The sequence below is a fragment of the Lissotriton helveticus genome, chromosome 2_1 (genome assembly GCF_964261635.1).
Source record: "Lissotriton helveticus chromosome 2_1, aLisHel1.1, whole genome shotgun sequence".
NCBI classification, from domain to species: domain Eukaryota; kingdom Metazoa; phylum Chordata; class Amphibia; order Caudata; family Salamandridae; genus Lissotriton; species Lissotriton helveticus.
Window position 1 is genome coordinate 1,570,562,267 of NC_136059.1, and position 18,349 is coordinate 1,570,580,615.

The window sequence follows — 18,349 nt, forward strand, 5'->3', positions numbered from 1 at the left end:
TCTGCCCTCCCTGCGGCTCTGTCTCTTTTCATTAAGGGCAGGCCCGTTACTTCCTCCAGCCTGGTCCGGCTTCAAAGGGGGTGGGAGCCAGCTCCCTGCTGTTACAGCCCCAAGCCCCTAGCCCGGCATCTGGGGATAAGTGCCATCAACCACGCCCCCTCTAGACTCCCTAACTCCCCCACCCCCATTGGACGAATGGTGCCAATCATGGAGCCGAGAGGGGCGATGGGCAGGGGTTACTTGGTCCACGTGTGAAAGGGAGTGCCGGGTCTTGCTGCAGGGATATGTCTGATCTTGTTTGGAGCCTGTCTTCAGCAGGGCCGGTTCGGCCTTTAATAATTTAGTCTACAGATTAAATGCAGGGGTCCGATGATGACTGTCGGTCCTGGAACGAAAACCCGACTCACCACTTAAAACCAGTGTGAAAGTTTCGTCCACAGGAGACGGTCTACAGCCCACCTGATCACGAACGTCTTTAGGAGAATGCATGTGGATTAGTCTAAATTTTCAAACCACATTTGTGATGCTTTCTATTTACTAGAAACTAAAAAAAAATCATGTCCTTAAGGGTAGCACGTAAGTTTCTTGTGGTTTTCTCCGTGTTTGCAATAAAAAATGAGGATTGTGCGCACCCGTCATTGCCTTCAATCGCCAACTGGATTACCATGAACGCGCGTGCACTGAAAATGGAGCCGTACGTGCGTGACCAAAGAGACTGTGTCCATGTTTCAAGGCGCTTTGTCAACAAGTTGCATGCGTATATAAAGAACCATTCATTAAGGCCCTCATTGCGAATTGACGGAGGGGTATGCACAAGGCAGATACACTTCCTGGCAACTATTGTGGCCCAGTTTTCTGGACCTGAAATTGCTCAGTTTGGAAATCCATATGAAGTCCCGACTGACGGTGCGCGTGCATCCGGACCGCAAGCGGTGGGCAGAGACGCGCACCCAGGCCTTGTGCAAGCACAGTGTGAAAACAACACACAAGAGAAGAGGAGCAGGTCTGGCTTCTGCCCTCGAGGGCATCTGCCCAGAGCCCCACAGCTGAGCTGGGCACACTCTGGCAGAGGACTTAAGAAGCACCCCTAACACACTTACCTTCCACAAAAAGCTCCGTGGGTGCGTATTCACAGGAAGCAGGCGGCACAACAGCTACTCGTGCACACATACATTTCTTACGTACTGAGCATGCGTGTTGGCAACCTTGCCTGGGACATGGGAGGGGAATGGAGCGCGCTGCAGTGTCCGGGGCTCCTGTGAGCTGAGGGAGCCCCGCGTGTTGCAGCCCGCGTGAAGGAGCCCACCCCGCAGAGGGAAGTCCGACAGGAGCCCACCCCGCCTTTGTGGATGCCGCTTCAGGATTTTAGGCGGGGCTCCTGTGAGCATGACGGAGCCCCGCGTATTTCAGCACCAGTGACCGAGTGAAGAGGCCTCCCTGCCATGAGGAGACCAGCCGAGGAGCAGCGCAGAGTCCCCACAAGAGCCGGTAAGTGGGGCATGTTGTATGTTTGGAGCGCGCGTGAGCATTAAAAAAAAATGCAAATGCAGGAGGCTGACTTGCCTAGGAAGCGGGACAGGAGATGTGCACACCGGGTGGCTGTACGTGCTTGTACACCAGTTCCAATCGCCAATAACCTGCCCGTGCCCATCTCCTGTCCCACTTCCGAGGCAAGTCAGCAACAATAGATCTCGCTGGCCACAGCGTTTCGCGCAGCATTCGCCAGGCTCGACCTACAAAGAAGGAAAAAAAAGAAAATTGAGAGAAGGTAAAGGACAAAAATGAACCAGAAAGAGAGATGAGGGGGAAGGTAGTGATAGAGGAGAAAAGATTTAGGAATATATTTCAACCAGGTGTGAATTATAGAGGACAAACTGCCTGGAGGAAATGTCGCACCTTGTTTTTGTTTTCCAGGCTGGTATACCACTCAAGTAAGAAGTGCTGCAAGTAGGAGTGAGTCATAACTCAGGTTTCAGCTTTACCACACGATTAAAATACACATTTTCTCCCTTTCTATTCTGAAAAAGCTCAGAACTAGAACTTCTTTCCCCCATGCATATTTTGTCAGAGAATTTTTTTGTGGCAGACTCAGAATGGAAAATAGAGAGCAGCGACCGTTTGCGCCTGATTTTCCTTTGGACTTCGAACCACTGTGAGGTACAGGAGAAAGCAAAAGGAAAGAATAGTGTGTGTGTGCAGAAGGGTGTGGGGAGAGAAGGAGAGATCATCAGAAGTAATAATCTGAAGAAGGCAAGAAAGAGAAAAGGGAAGAAGTCAGATGAGAGGGAAAAGCAAGATTTGGTGGGTCATGAAGGAGAGAGAAAAGCATATGATTGAGCAAAGCAGGATGGGTGAGAGAGACAGATAAGGTGATACTAATGCATACATGCCAACATTTTAGGACAGGGACGTGGGAGATTTAAAGTAAAAAATCGGGAGAATGAAAATTCCCCATTGATTTCTATTGTAGAAAATGCAATTTGAGACAGGAGACAGCTGAAATAAAGCCATTTTTGTCTTGAAAAATCAGCCGTCTCCCGCCTGAATCAGGTCTATTGGCATGTATGCTAATGCACAATTTTCTACAAATTAATCTCAAATCCCAGGAGATTTTCACAGAAACCTTTGACAAAAGCTGCCCCAACTCTGGGGAGCTGCGCATATGCCAGCGAGTCGGGCCGAACCGGGGGTTGCAGCGCGGGCGCCGGGTCATATTTGGGGAGGGTCAGGCATGATTGGCACTAAAGTGCTTCCGGGGTCGTTCCTAGCAATGCGGCAACCCCGCCACACAAAAGGTGCCACAAGGCGGCAAGCAGGTCTCTTTTTCCCGCTCGCTGCCTCGGACAGGACACCACCAGGAGATCCAGAACTCCCCCTCCCCGTCTCATCTCCCGCAGTCTCTTTCCTTTCCCGCCCACCATCCCCAAGGCAAGCAGTGCCGGGTGGGGAGAGCTAGGTTGTTTTTTTGTGGGATAATGTGTTTGACGGTGATGAAGCTATGGAATGTTTTGTATGGTGCAATTCCAATGGAGTAATTTGAGGTCATTAGTAATATCTGTTGGCATGCCTAACCTTCTTTTCTCTTGCAGGTCTTACCTGCTATGTCGTATTTATGTTGACTGGCGGGTGAGGTCATGCTTGGTGGGACAGTTCAGGTCCATGCAAGGAATCCTTTTACACCAAAAATAACAGTGGCGTCACAGGACCCTCCAAGAGGTGCTGGCAGCAAGTCGAAAGGAGATTGCAAGGGTGCAGGGTTGAGTGCGGGCGCTGCCACGGGGTCCTTACCTGCCAACTACCCACACAGGCGCAAGCCAGCACAGGCCCTCGGTGTGGAGAAATGAGGGGTGTAGGGGTAGCCTGAAGTAGGTATCCTAGTGGGCACACGGGCCCCTTGCACAGGAGCATCCTGGTAGGGTAGGTCGATGGATGGGGTCCTCCTCTAAGAAGGAGCCCACCCATGTCCATTTCATTGGCCAAGGTGTGTTAAGAGGAAGGGACATTGGGACCAGTTATAAACTCGCAGAAGAATATTGCAGGATACACCGGAACAATTTTAGCTATGGTTAGGTAAACATTGTGTATTAGTGGCTCTGTTAAGGCTAGGTTTTAACGCCTGCAAATGAAACAGTACAATTGTGGTTTACTGTGCATAACGTAAAATGTGTTTTTTTATGTATATGTGTGAATAAATATGGCCGGGAGTCTTATGACCCCTAACCCAAAGAAAAACTTGTTTTGTTTTCTTGTCAGTGACATGGGTTTGTTGGGGTGGGAGAGTCTGGGGGAGTGGGAGAGTCTGGGGGTCGGTTCATCCAAGGGACATCGGCGATACCTGGCCATATGGAAATTCAGAAGAGATTGAGGCACCACGTATCTCAATGCACCCCAGTGGTGGCGTGTGACTAGGCCAAACTGGAGAAAAACAATTGCAGGCACTCTCCTGGTTCAGTGGCTTATGTGGTACAATGGCAAAGAGGAAACAGGAACATCTCAGATTGGGCTGTTTAATGCACCACAGTACAGTGGCTTAATGTAAAATGATAGAGGCGCCCCTGTAAAATGTAATGAGGGGCCTCTGACAATCCCATAACTCACAGATATTCATTGACCTTGGGCTGAATGGGGCCCAGCTGAAGGGTTGGTGGCCCCCTGGAGAGTTGGGGGACCTCGTGACAGCAGGGGCTACAGGAGCCTGCATTACTCTCCTACTGTCCCTAAAATCACACAGTTTAAGCGGGGAATCCGGGATGTATTCAAGTTTTCTGGTTTCACTGTGTACGAAACAGCCAGTAAATTGTTTTCTATTCGTCTACCGCAGGGCCAAGGCTTTATTTTTACCCCAGCGCATTTTTCTGCAGTTTCTACTTAGAGAGAACTTGACCGTCAGGTATTTGAGCGCTTTCCATTAGCACCACTTGCATTACACAAGGCTACCTTTAATTGTTAATAGGGACGGAGAGGTTAAATCACTGGATGTTGAGCCGACGCCGAGACTCAGACCTGGCTCCCCAGTTCTTAAATTCCTAGCTGTGGCAACACCCAGGCATAGGGAGCTAGGTAGGCACAAGGCACTTGAAAGCTCAGTTTGACATGGGCTCGAGGGTCCAACAGGAACTCGAGCTGAACCAGAACCATGCTTCAGGCTCGAGCTTTCAGTGGCTCGCCCACCTCTAGTGTAGTTAAGGTGTATTGTCAACACTAGATGCAGAATATCCTACTTACTCTACTCTGGACCCAGCCTGATCTTGCCAAATTACCTTTGCACAATCTCTTCATAAACTTGACTTGCTTTTGCTTGAGGACCTCTGTGCACCAAGGGCCGTATCCCATAAGGTGCCCCGGAGGCGCAACAGGCGTTTGTGCCCGCTTTGCGTGCCTCCGTTGCACTTTGGTACTATAGAAGGAGGAACAGACGCTTGTGCATCCCCTTCTATAATTCCAATAGCGCTGGCACACTTAAAGCGCCAGCACACTTAAAGCACTAGAGCTATCACCAGAGGATTTTCCCTCATTTGCACAGGGGCGTGCCCTATGCAAATGAGCAAATTCCTTCTGTAATATGGCGCGGGGCAGTCAAAGAAGCCCTCAGAAGGCGCACTGACAGTAAGCCATTTAAAAGGTGGCGCACTGTCAGTGTGCCTCTTGACAGCAGCCCGCTGCAGAGGGTAAAGGGGGTATAATGGACCCCCACACATCCCCTTGCAGGGGAGGGGTACAGTCAATGACTGCCTCGGGATCTCTAATCCCTCTGAAAGTGAAGGAGGGTGCCCGCCTGCACTGTGAAAATACGGAGCAGCGGCTCCGTGTTTTTACATGTATGCGCTGCCCCCATTGCAGTTAGAGTTTGGGGCTGCCCCCAGGGCAGCGCATTCACCATAATAGGGGGCATTGGCATTTTTGTGCCCGACGCACCTTTTCAAAGGTGCGCCGGGTGCAAACAATGCCAATACGTATTACAGCCCATGATCTGCTTTGTTTCTGAACATCGGTTTTAAAGAATGAAACAGCCATGTCCCTTATCCAGTTCTCTCCTTCTAAATAGACAAAAAACGTTTTGAGAGATTGGTTTGTTACTCCTGTTTTCCCCACTACTGAATTTTATGTTGTGGAGAATTTGCTTCGGGTGGAGTTGCAATGTTACTTGCAGTTGCAGCCCCCCCTTTGTACTCTGGATCTACCTAATCAGAGTATGCGCTCGGGCTAGCCTGGACATCTTGGCAAAGCACTCAACAATTTCCCAGAAGTGTACAAAGCAGAGAGAGAAAGAAAAGGAACTCGGAGGGGCGAGCCACATCCTCCTTGTGAACAACAAACAAGCCACAAATCAGACAATTACCACAAATGTGGCTTACTAAAAACAAACCACCACTTTCGAAGACTGCTTCACAAGAGGAGGCCTACCACTCTACACCAGGCGTTTCCCACCTACAACATCGGACACCAGCAAACCGAAGCAGACATATCATTCAACAACACACCAGCAGATCTTACCAAAGGGGAAGAGCAGTTTAGCAGCACCTTACCTTGTCACTGTCATCGTTGCGAATATGTTCGTGAAGGTGTGGCTGGCGATGGAAGGGAGGGCTCATGTTCCCTACAAAAGCCAAGAGAGGAGGTATGGTAAGAAAAAAAAGTAACAGAAAAAACTGAACATCATAACCTAGAAACCTCATATAGCGGCGTGCTTGTCGGTCAAGCTCTGTGGTGACTGCTTTCAAAATCTGACTTTAATTTCAGCAGAATTACGTTCTTTTAACGTTTTTATCTGTGTAATATTTCATGTTTTTTATTAACTGAAATATATGTATCTTATCTTCTCTGTGGTTACTACAGAAGGGTGTATTTAGTAAAAACCTTACTACAAGGGGTTACAAATAAAATTGTGACAAAAATAAAATGTTGTCAATTGGGCCACTGTATACATTAATTCGCAGAGCTGTTTACCAGCATGTACAGGTTTAAATGCAGGTGTTTTTTTGCAAGTAGAGTTGGAGGAAAGTTATAGCTTAGTGTTCCTAGGCCAGCGGTAATTAAAGTGCCCCTGTGGTGCTAATCTGAGCCAAACTGCTATTTACCGCAATTTTGTGCGCTGAAAGCTTGTGCTGGGTGCGCTCGATTTCTCTTCGTACACAAAATACAAAACGCGACTCTTGCTGATGGAAAAAAGCACCCAGCGTAGCAAGAAAATGGAGGAAATTAGCAAACCTTTAAAATAATAAAAGAAAAAGAACTTCATGCAAATTCTGTTCAGCCTGCAGCAACTTCCTGGAATCGACAGTTCAAACATGCCTACAGCATGTTTGTTGTTTTTGAGATGGTCGCAAATGACTTTTGGGAATGTGGAATATGCGTGGTTGTTTTGGTAAGTGATGTAGAAGGGAGTTTTCATGGTGCACTTTGTGCTTCAGACGGGGCCAGATTATGGGACAATTGAATTGAGGTGAATCCAGGTTTCTAGGAGAAAGCCTATGAAGGCTAGTGAGGCAGGCTGAGGCAGGTCAAAGGTCGACGGATGCGGTGAAGGAGGAAAAGTACCTGGTGTAGGGTGTTCAGGAATAGGAGGCACCATAGTGGTTGTGATGGAAGGAGTCTGCTGGGGTTGTAATAGATCATTGGCACACAATTAAGGAAAGGTGATGACAGAAGGATTTCAACACCACAAGGAGGAGGTTGCAGAAGCGCCTGGAGGACACCTTGATCCAGTCTGCTTGATGACTGGATGGTCAAGTGGAGGTGGCTACAGGAAGGCTGAAAAGGCCATAGAAAGATAGGTCTTTTCGAAAGGTAGGGAAATTAGTGAGAAGGCCTGTAGGAGGCTATTGCAGTAAGCCAAATTTGTTAAGCAGTCCAGTTCTTAGCAGGGCCAGTGTCAGACACCCAAGGAAGTAAATGAGGTTAAGACCACAATGTATCTCTCCTTCCCACATTGCTCTAGGTCAGGGCTTCAAGACACACTGCTTAAACTGGATGAGGAAACTTGGGCTTCTGATGCAATCTTGAACTGTGGATTATCCTCTCAATGACGACAACATGTGCATCAACACTTATAAAGCGCATAGAGAATATCAAAGACAAAGGGTCTCATACAGCATTTCACAAAAGTAGTAACATTACAATACATTTGAGAAAACCATACTGTAAACATAAATGACACAGTGGATAGAAACCATATCTAAGGAGGAACAAAATGGGATCATGTAATTTTAATAAATCGCTCCACATGGTACATTAGTGCGGACGCCCACCCATACAGACGTTTACAGAGAAAGTTGGTTGTGGAGGTCAAATGTTGTTCCGAACATTCCCATTAAATAATACTAGCAATTAATTGAAGTAGAAGTGGTAAATCACGCCTGTCCAAATTTCTGGAATACCACAGTTATATGATTTTTTGGGAGAAGTGCTTGTATTTCACACAATTATCTTTCATAAGTTCTTGCTCCACACTCCCTGCACATAAACACGTAACAATACGTACAAACCACAGATAACTTGGTGCTTTGGTCCAGTGAAACCTCTAATGTACAGCAGGTCTCCTGGTACCTACAAAAATGCTGCAGGTAGATAATGTAGAAATACTAAAGACAAATACTTTGATACACCTTAATGAAAGCTTCAACCTGGACCTCCCCAGATGGACCCGCATCACCCCCACCTCAAAAAACCTCCACTGGGTATCCATCCACAAGAGATGCCAGTTCAAGATCTTCATGTACGCACACAAGGCTCTACACAACCATGTACCATCCTACATCAACCATCGACTGAACTTCTACCTACCTGCGAGATACCTGCGCTCTCCCACTCTCGCCCTCACACACACCTGCATCCTTTGCAGCTGCAGCGCGGACCGCTCATTCTCTGGCATCTCTGCTAAGACCTGGAAAACCCTGCCCCTCCACCGTCGTACAGCATCCTCCCTGGCGGACTTCAGAAAGAAAATCAAGACCTGGCTTTTCGACAGAGACTCAGCAGCCTCAGCGGCTAGATACCCCCAGGGGTGACGGTGCTGCGCTACACAAATGCTGAATGATTAGCAGTACCTAATGAAGTTGTGAGCGATCCCAACATTAAAGTAGTTACTTCTGGATAACATAACAAAAAGGTGCCCAGGGTAACCCACTTTCTTTGTGAGCTTTGTTAGGAACACCATCAAATGATTGATAAAGTGTTCAACATGAGAAGTGGCTCTGTGCATCTTTCCTGGCTGGATGTGCCAGGAAGACTCTCTAGCCTGCATTGTATGCTGTACACCTTCCTACATAAAACAAAGTAGCTCTAATCACTCGTGCCACTGATCTACTTCTTCCCCTTGCCTATTCCTTGAACACGTGCATCTCAGGTGCCGCCCTGACTTGGGATCCATCAACTAGCATTTTTATCTCCGTAGCAGTATGGTCCTTGAGGTCTGTACACTCAAGTGGTTTGCTGAAGAAAGATCACAACCAGAAGAAGTGGTACTACTCTGCCTGTAATTATTTTTATGCCCAGCTCTGTACTCCACCAGGACCAATCTTGCATTTTATTTGTATTTTTAATTTTTACGAAATGTCAAATATATATCACTCTTTGTCCAAACCATTGCAGGATTTTTCAATTCTCTCTCTTCAATTCAGCTCATTTTTTTTTAATCAACACCAGATATTGAAAAAGGGTACTATGGAACAAATTTGTCATTCCAGACTAATTTGTATTTCACTAGCACTTTGACCAGGGAGGGGATCTCACGTTCGATATAAATCCACGTATAAAATAGCAGAGCACAAAAATCCAATCAACTTACAGCATTTAGAAATGAGTTCACAGGTAGGTCGTAGCTTCTCTCCACAAACTTTGCAAACTCGACTGCAAATTAAGAGGTTTGGAGAGAGAGCATTCCAGTCCATGGAACCAGAGGCAGACGACACAAGACCACCCAAGCATTAAGCCGAATACCTTTTCAATGTTACCAGCGTGCCAATTTTCCTTGAAGCAATTAGACTGGCACTGCAGTTGTTTCTTAAGGCCCCTCATTAGGGCTCGGCTATAACGCGCTGAAAGCACGTTCTCGCCAGAGAACTATTGTCGGCGTCTCAGCAGTCTGAGAGGCCGAAGGGAGACAAGACCTTGCCGCGCGCAGCGTTTTTCCATAGGATAACGTTGTGCGCGCGGCCAGGTCTTGTCTCCACGGCATGCATGGCAGGCCGGATCGCGTCGCGCGCCTCTGTGGAATGCAGGGGGAGTCTGCAGAGAGGCGCGCGGCGCTGATAATCAGCCATGCTTTTTTTTTTTTCCCGTGCCGTCTAAAGTAAGTGCTTCCTCGAGAAATTATCTTAGGAGATACAGCGGCTTCCTTCACGTCTTCTGGTTTGATCAATTATTCTGGGAGCAGGCAATCCCAGAGTTCATAACTTCCGACCCAACAAAAGGAAGGTATATGACAGTGCAGTCCAGCAGCTTAAAAGCACGTTTTTGAGTGCATGTAACTCTTTTGCAGCTCCTCGGCAGTCAGCACAGATTATCGAGGAGCATGTAACATACACAAGAAAGTGATAACTGGAGGTGAACATGTACACTAATGCTTCAGCGTAAGCACCACTGCCATGCACATACAGACACCACCACTCCCATGCACACACGGACATCACCACTCCCATGCACACACGGACATCACCACTGCCATGCACACACGGACACCACCACTGCCATGCACACACGGACACCACCACTGCCATGCACACACGGACACCACCACTGCCATGCACACACACAGACACCACCACTGCCATGCACACACACAGACACCACCACTGCCGTACACACACGGACACCACCACTGCCATGCACACACGGACACCACCACTGCCATGCACACACGGACACCACCACTGCCATGCACACACGGACACCACCACTGCCATGCACACACGGACACCACCACTGCCATGCACACACGGACACCACCACTGCCATGCACACACAGACACCACCACTCCCATGCACACACGGACACCACCACTGCCATGCACACACGGACACCACCACTGCCATGCACACACGGACACCATCACTGCCATACACACACGGATACCACCACTGGCATACACACACGGATACCACCACTGCCATGCACACACAGACACCACCACTGCCGTACACACACGGACACCACCACTGCCATGCACACACGGACACCACCACTGCCATACACACACGGACACCACCACTGCCATGCACACACGGACACCACCACTCCCATGCACAGACACGGACACCACCCGTGCTTAATTTGTATAAAAAAAAGTGCCAGGGCTTTCATTTGTAAAAAATTAAGTGAAAGGGCACTCGTCAGGAGGCTACTGTAGTTAGCCATACACATTACGCGACTTTGAGCTATTGGCATTGTAAATGACAATGACTTATTTATGTTTTTGTTTTTAAAACATAAATAAAAGACCTTGTCATTTACAATGTCAAGACCTTAAACTCGCGTTCATTTACAATGCTAATAGCTCTAACTTTTGCAATGCCGAGACCGTTGCATTGTAAATGCTTGTTTTTAGGAATTGACACCACACAGACTGCATGAATACAGGGGAATGTTTGCTTATTTATGTACGGTGACATAAGCGAGTTCAACAAAGAGTCGAAAATCTTAAGGACAGAGAGATCAAAATACAGCCATGTTTCATTGTCCATGATGTTTGAATTTTGGTGTCACTTTGCTAAGTTTGAACCAATGTGTACCCTCCATATGTCACAAGACGATGGTACACAACTGTGGACGAGCACAATGGCTCTCATTTGTAACCAGAGTGGCGAGACCAGCGAAGTGGGATATTCACTTTATTGTACTAAACGGCTAAGAAGTGACTTTCACCAACTTTAAAATTCCTAATAATCCAAGTTCCAAAGATAGAATTTGAACTTTGCTGGTTGGCTGAAGTATGAGTCTCTCGCTACAGGCACATCCTCAACTATGAATTTCAAAGAGATTGGATTACACAAAAAAGGCCTATTTATAACTTTGAAGGTTTTTGTGGAGATCCAATCACTAGTTTTGTTTGGTGGTGTTATGCCTTCTGTGTAAGGATGCTATACACAAAATAGGATACCGGATATCTTAGCTACTTCATTCACACGGTTTGGCTGAACTAGGCCAAGCACCAGAATTTGACATAGTACAGGAAAAAGTTAAACTGCCATCCAAACAGACTAATATTGTCTGACAGTTTAGCGATGGGTATAATACAAGATCTCGCCGACAATAAGCGTGCAACAGGAAACACTGAAGTAATCACTTTGAAAGTGCTACATCTCTTAAGCTGCACAGTCCCTGCTGGTCTGGTGATCACCAGGCCTCCGTATCTGTGCTGGGTATGCACTGGGTTGCAATGCACATTCCGATGGGATGCCCCATTAGCTCCGTTTTCAGCTTCATATAAATACCATAAACAGACGTGCCAACCGAAAAAGTGCCACTGTGTGCCACATGGCACTGCCACTATTCACACGATCACCTGCAGAAGACACTTCAGACTGAACAGTAAATTGAGCCGGAAGCTTTTACAAGAGTTTGATTTCCGCTAGGGTAAGAAGTCTTTGCACTGTCCTCTAAAACCATTGCAGGTTTAGAAACCTTCAAAAAGCGGAGATTCCTACGTATGAGTGGAGGAGCACCGCCCCTCCACACTGCTGTGCAAAAAGCTCAAAAAATGAAATGGTAATAAAGATTTTATAAGCATTTTATTTTTCCAGCGTTTTGCCGAAATGAGATACAGGGCAGGGCCAGTACGACACTGCTGCTGATTAGCAGCACTGCTGCTGATTAGCAGCAGTGACCAGTGGCCCCTTCAGTATGAATCGCATATGTCGGTTTGGCAAGCTACCTTGCTACAGACAAATGGACATGCGCAATTAAAACTCTCCAACCCAGGGTTTTCAGAGCAGGCATAGGCCTCAAGTGCCTGTCAGAGAGCTGAGGCAGCCTGTTCCCGTTAATCCAGATGCTTCACACATGCTGCATGAGAGCAGGGTCTGGATTGGATACGGTAGTGGGCTGTGGGACGTCACCTCGCCCTCGGTGGAGTCTGGAGCCCGGAAACAAAGAGCATTGAGGACGTGCTGCAGAATATGGTAAGGGAAACTGTATTTTTCTCTTTTTTAATTGTTTATTTTGATGAAATTTTGTAATGTACGTAATGTAAATATATGTAGCGCCCCAATGTTTTTTTAATACCACCAACTGCCACTGACTGTGCTACAAGGGCGAATGAGGAGCGGCCTCTACAAGTGTAGGTCCTAAAATGGAGCAGGACGTTCTATCATCAACTCTACCAGCTTTACTTACCTATCTTAGAATACCAACAAATGTATCTGGGGCCACTCCTATGCCTTCAAAGGCAGTGGCAGTAGGTGGTATTTAAAAACGGGGGGCGCTAAATTTATTTTTACATTACATACATTACAAAATTACTTCAAAACACATTACAATAAACAATTAAAAAGGAGAAACAAAGTTTAACTTATCCTGCACCCCCTCCTCGATACCCACCAGTCCCGGACTCCAGACACCTCTGAGCAGGAAGTGACATCACAAAGACAACTACCTTATCCAATTCAGACGCTGCCCTCATGCAGCATGAGAGAAGCATCTGGAATGGCTGGTGCAGGCTCCAAAAGGCACTGGAGCCGTGGCCTGCTCTCCAACCCCAACCCACCTGTCTAAGACAGCTGGGTTCGAGAGTCTAAATTGCGCATGTCCGCTTGGAAGTAGCAAGGTAGCCGGCCAAACCGACATGGCAATTCATATTGAAGGGGCTTCTCTTCACTGATGTTAATCAGCAGTAATGACGTACTAGCCCTGTATCAGTGGTGTACCTAGAACTTTTGCCGCCTGAGGCGGTCTCAGAGTATGCTGCCCAGTAACGGCCGGTGCAGGTGAGAGAGGGGGAAGGGACTACTTACGCCCGCCGAAATTGCTCACCTCACGTGAAGTGCCACCGCCCCCAAAAAAGCATTGCCCAGGGCGGACCGCCACCCCCCAAACCCCCAACCTCCGCCACTGCCCGCCGTGTCCTCTTCATTTGGCAGAAAGCTAGAAAATAAAATGGTAATAAAATCCTTTTATTACCATTTTATTTTTCCAGCTTTCTGCACAGCACGTGGAGAAGTGTGGCTCAATGGTTAGAGCGGCAGACCCTGATGCAGAGGTTTGGCCCGGGACCAGGGTTCAATTCCCGCCTCCGCGGGTCTTGAGATCAATTTCCTCGGACCTGATAATTCTCGCCTCGGTGCCTATTCTAATCATGGGTTCCACTCTGCAACTCTGGGCAATAGATTGCTTAATCTCCACAACGGCCCCAACAGCGCTGGGAGGCCAGGCTTCACCTTGGGGGTGCCCAGGAGTGGACATTTCACAGGGAAAAGCCAGGAAGGGTTCCACAGCGGTATGCGTTACAGAGCCAGGACACCCAAGTTGGGGTATTAGTGCGCTTTACAAGTACAAATTACATTTACATTTACATTACAGCAGTGGGGGGAGGGGGCACTCCTCCGCTCATAGGGAGGAACTGCGGCTGCAAAATATGACAAGGCTGTCATGTCTGCACATCCATTTTCTGTGATTTTGGAGCACGATGAATAGTGAGTGAACAAACAAGTATGTTCTGGCACCTCGCACTGTGGTGAATTGAGGACGTGATTTAGATGCAGTCCCAAAAATGTATGAGCGCAAGTCCTCCAGACTGTGCGAGTTTCCCGCACTGCCCGAGCCACCAAATCGGGCACCATCTTCACTCAAACCTTGGCTTCCCAGGCTAGACCCTAAACATCTGTACCACTTTTGAGCCAATTAAAATGATATCTTCCAGAAAAGAGTAGGTACAAGGGGGCTTAACAGGATCAGAGAATAAGCAAAGCAAGAGTGAAACATTGGGGGGGGCATGTTAACCTTAGAGTTGCTAATTCTACCAGCCTCACCAATATCACTGGGAATCCAAAGCTAAAAGCAAACGTGTTTCGTTTTTGAAACATCCATAAACCAAAAGGTTGGAGAGGCTTGTATATCACTCTCTCCAGGCACAGGAATTTGCTTCTTTTCAGGTGCAATCTGGGGGGCCCTGCAGGCCGCCCAGGCGATGTCTATCCTCTACCTGCCAGCGCACCAGCCCTGGCTGAAAATAGAAGGTTCAACGCATGCACAGCACCGAAGCTGCATACCCAGTGGTCAGTCAACCGGCTGTGCTGGTTGCAAAATCTTTGTAGCGCTTGAAAGGAAAGCATTGCACAGTGGGGTGAGTAGGTAAATGCTCCCTGAGAAGCGTGCTTCGTTTGCTTTCCGAATCCCTTCAGAGTCGTCATTAATTTTAAGCTGCGCCCTTCTGTACATAACTCAACGACTTGACTCGACTTTCAAGTGAGTGTAGTAATCACTGTTGTGTGCTATTTTGGGGGGATAATTTCACTGGAGTTGGGCGCCTCACACATATACAAAGGCCTTAGGCCTGACAGGGGCCCCCAAAGGGGTGGGATCTTATCTGCACCGCAGAGGCCTCGGAGACGCCATTCTACACGATAAGCAGCCAAGATAAAAAAAAACGTTCATATTTTCTCCACGTTGCTTTCCTCCAGCCAGCCAGCCCCTCGACACGCACAGAACGGGCCCAGCCGGAGAGCACACCACGCCAAATACTTTCCCAAATCTTGGTAATCTGGGTTCCTGTCAGTCTTGGCCGTTGCAGCGGTTTTCGGTCCGCCAGCAGGATGAAAGCAGCCCACCGGTGCCGCGGCCTCGGCGTGCCAGGCATTCCTGGTCCGCGGCCATGGCACCGCTCCCAGACGAGACACTTCACCGCAGCTACTGGGAAGCGGCGAGGGCCTGCCAAGCCCCCGCGCCCCGCGCAGACTTTCCCACCCCAGCCCGGATATTTAAGCTCCACATGCGTAAACAACCAATCAATCTGTATCCGTTTACAGACGAAAGCGTGGACTAGTTTGTTCGCTGTTTTTTATTCAAATTATGTGTCTATAGTATGTTCATCTATGCTGATGTTTCATCCCGAACCGGCGGACTTGGCTAAGAGGACTATGTGATAAAACTATTGCCTCTCGGGGTGCTGCATAGACTCCAAAGCTGTGCGGTACCAGCGATGGTTAGTGCAGTCCGGAGCCAGGGTAGACACCACTATCTCCAGCAATATGCGGTGCCATCATGAATAAAAAGATAGAGATCAACAATACAACGCGGGGAGGTTACAGTTAAAAGTCTGGGGGTGGAGTGGCCACTGTACACCCTGCTTCTCAGTGATTGGCTCTGGCAGACGTGGCATGTTCAGGGCTGGATTAGCCATTCTGCCATTTCCCCATAAGGCCGCAGGCTCGAGGCTGCTTTCAAAGATTTGCATAACCGTGCCTGTGACCCCGTTCTAACGGTCTCCTGCAGGGTGTGGCTAGATTGTACAATTTTGCCAGGGGTGAATTTGGATTTCGGTCTGGTCCGAATATGTATTCTGGTGCAACATACTCGTGTAAAAATACTTTTAACTAGTGATCTAAGGATGATAGCTTGCTGCTCGTCAAAAGTGTGTCCAACTCTGTTGTGGTAGTGAGAACCTCCTTTTAGCATAGATGACCTGTCCTTGATAAGCCATTTACACTAAATGTATCCCTTTCTCGTAGCGGGCTACATGCCTTGTTTTACCTGATCCTCAGTGAGAAGCCTATTTAGCGGCTCTCCTTGCTAAACCCATGCATTTAGTTATGGCGAAACCTGGGGCCTGCATTCCCCATGGTTGTATATGGAGTGTGCTTGTGAGTGCTGGGTACATATGAGGTGCTGTGACCATGTTGGATCCACCCCCTAAAGTTCTATAGTCCTTCATATGGTTAGTGGTAGCCAGAGTTAGTAGTCTCCGGTTTCCATGCCTGTCCCCCTGCACTGTTCCTCAGGTTCCCTCTCTCACTCGAGCTTCCAGAGGGCTACTGCATTCATGGATGTGTGAGCAAGATTGGCTTCTATACATCTGCCGTATATGGTCCTCAGATGCTGAATGTAAGCAAAGAGAGTAAAAGATGTATTTAGCATTTTGCCTCCCAGTGACTCAGGTGATGATGGAGTACGATACAAGTGAGCAGCAAAAGCATGGCTGCAAGAAAGTGGCCCTTATGAGGAGGATCTGGCAGACCCAATGCTCAGACCAAATTTGAAGATACAGTAAAAACAGCACAAGATCTCATAGTCTTGGAAGAACGTGGCCACAAAGAATGTAAATGGATGGGTGATGCGGAAAAATAGGAACACCTATGAAAACTTCAATCTACAGTTGGTAAGGTCCATCCTGGACATTTGTCCACGGGAGTTATGTCAGCACATTGAGGAATCGCAGGCCGCATACCCAAAGAAGGTGGTCTGGAATGCACACTGATCAAAGTTGCAAGTATTCCTGAAGATTTCATTTGGTTTATTCAGACTAAATTAGACCTTTCAGCTTTGCTTTTGGAGTGGTCTGCAGGAGTATCCACTGGCCTTGGATACAAAGTTACAATGATCAAGCTGACTTCTTTTGAAGAGGGTTCCTACACGAAGTGGAAAAAACATTTTGCAAGAGACTGCAAGCCTAAGCCTAAGCAGTCTGAGAATGTCAAGCGTCATACTTGCATCCAAGAGGGGTAGAAACAATTCTCAAGAATTGGCAAGGATGCATACAGAGTACCAGCGGGAAAACCAGCCACGGGGAAACCTCCGAGAGCGATAATCTGCTCCCCACTAAGAGCTGACCACACTGACGCGATCTTCGCCTTCGCCAGGAAAAACCAGAAGCTTACATGGGCAAGCAGCAAGATTGTGCTCACATAGGACTACTCGAAAACTACGGTGGAGGCAAGGAAAGGCTTCCTAGCCATGAGAGAAGCTCTGCGGAAAAGAAACCTTAGCTACTCTTTCGCTGGTTCTGCCCGCTTTAAAGTCACGGACAACTGGGGATCAACTGTCTACGAGGACCCAGCGGAACTCAGACGCTACATGAGAGGACCACCAACCGAGGAGATGGAGGCAAGAGGCCAAGGCCAGGGCCAAAGCACCCCAAAAAGAAGTGCCTCACCAAACAATGAGGATAAAACAGACTGAAAAAACACTATAGATGGAAACAGACCCTAAGAATCTACCTCATAACCAAAAACTCAGAACCACCTCAGGACTCCCGGCTTGGGAAGCTAAGAGACCAAGGGAAAAAAAAACACCAGCACCAAACACATGCCTACCTCACAACCACAGCAAGGAACTCTGCAGAGCAAGCCTGAAGAGCAGGGACAGAACTAAGGAACGCGGGATGAACCATCCATGGATAATGCAGAAATGCATCACCAACTACCTCAGAAACCCCAAGACCCACATCCTAACAACCAACGCCAACTGCAAGAATTTGTACAAGCTTTAGAGACTAAGAGACTCAGAGACTAAAGACTAAAGAACAAGCGAACGATGAACACTGAAGGAATAAGAAACCAGCAACCTACCTCAGGGAAGATGCGGAGCAAAGGAACTTTGTTGTCGCACACCCACTATGCAAGTAAGGGGGGAGTGGGGGGAGGGGAGGGAGGGGGGCACGGAGGGGGGTGCGAGGAGAACACACATGGGCTGATACTACTCTTTTCTCTTTTTCTATCTTATCACATCTATCACCTATCCCTAGAGAGCGCACAACGGAAGACTGAACACAGCACCAAGATAGGCACACGATCGGAAGCTAACCAGACTAACAGCCAGCCCAGACAAAACGAGAGATGACACACAACTCAGACCATAATCTCACGACCGACATCAAGATAGTGTCGATGAACGTTAAGGGGCTTAACCACCCAGTTAAGA

The 18,349-nt window shown here is 48.0% G+C and overlaps 1 protein-coding gene across 1 annotated transcript in view; it reads right to left on the reverse strand.

Moving 5' to 3' along the window:
- Window positions 1-18,349, reverse strand: part of RNF38 (ring finger protein 38) — a 745,333-nt gene that overhangs the window by 460,710 nt on the left and 266,274 nt on the right. Inside the window, exon 2 of the mRNA XM_078676542.1 lies at window positions 6,027-6,097. Within this exon, the coding sequence (XP_078532668.1) occupies window positions 6,027-6,097 (71 nt within the window). The remainder of the gene's footprint in view (window positions 1-6,026; window positions 6,098-18,349) is intronic.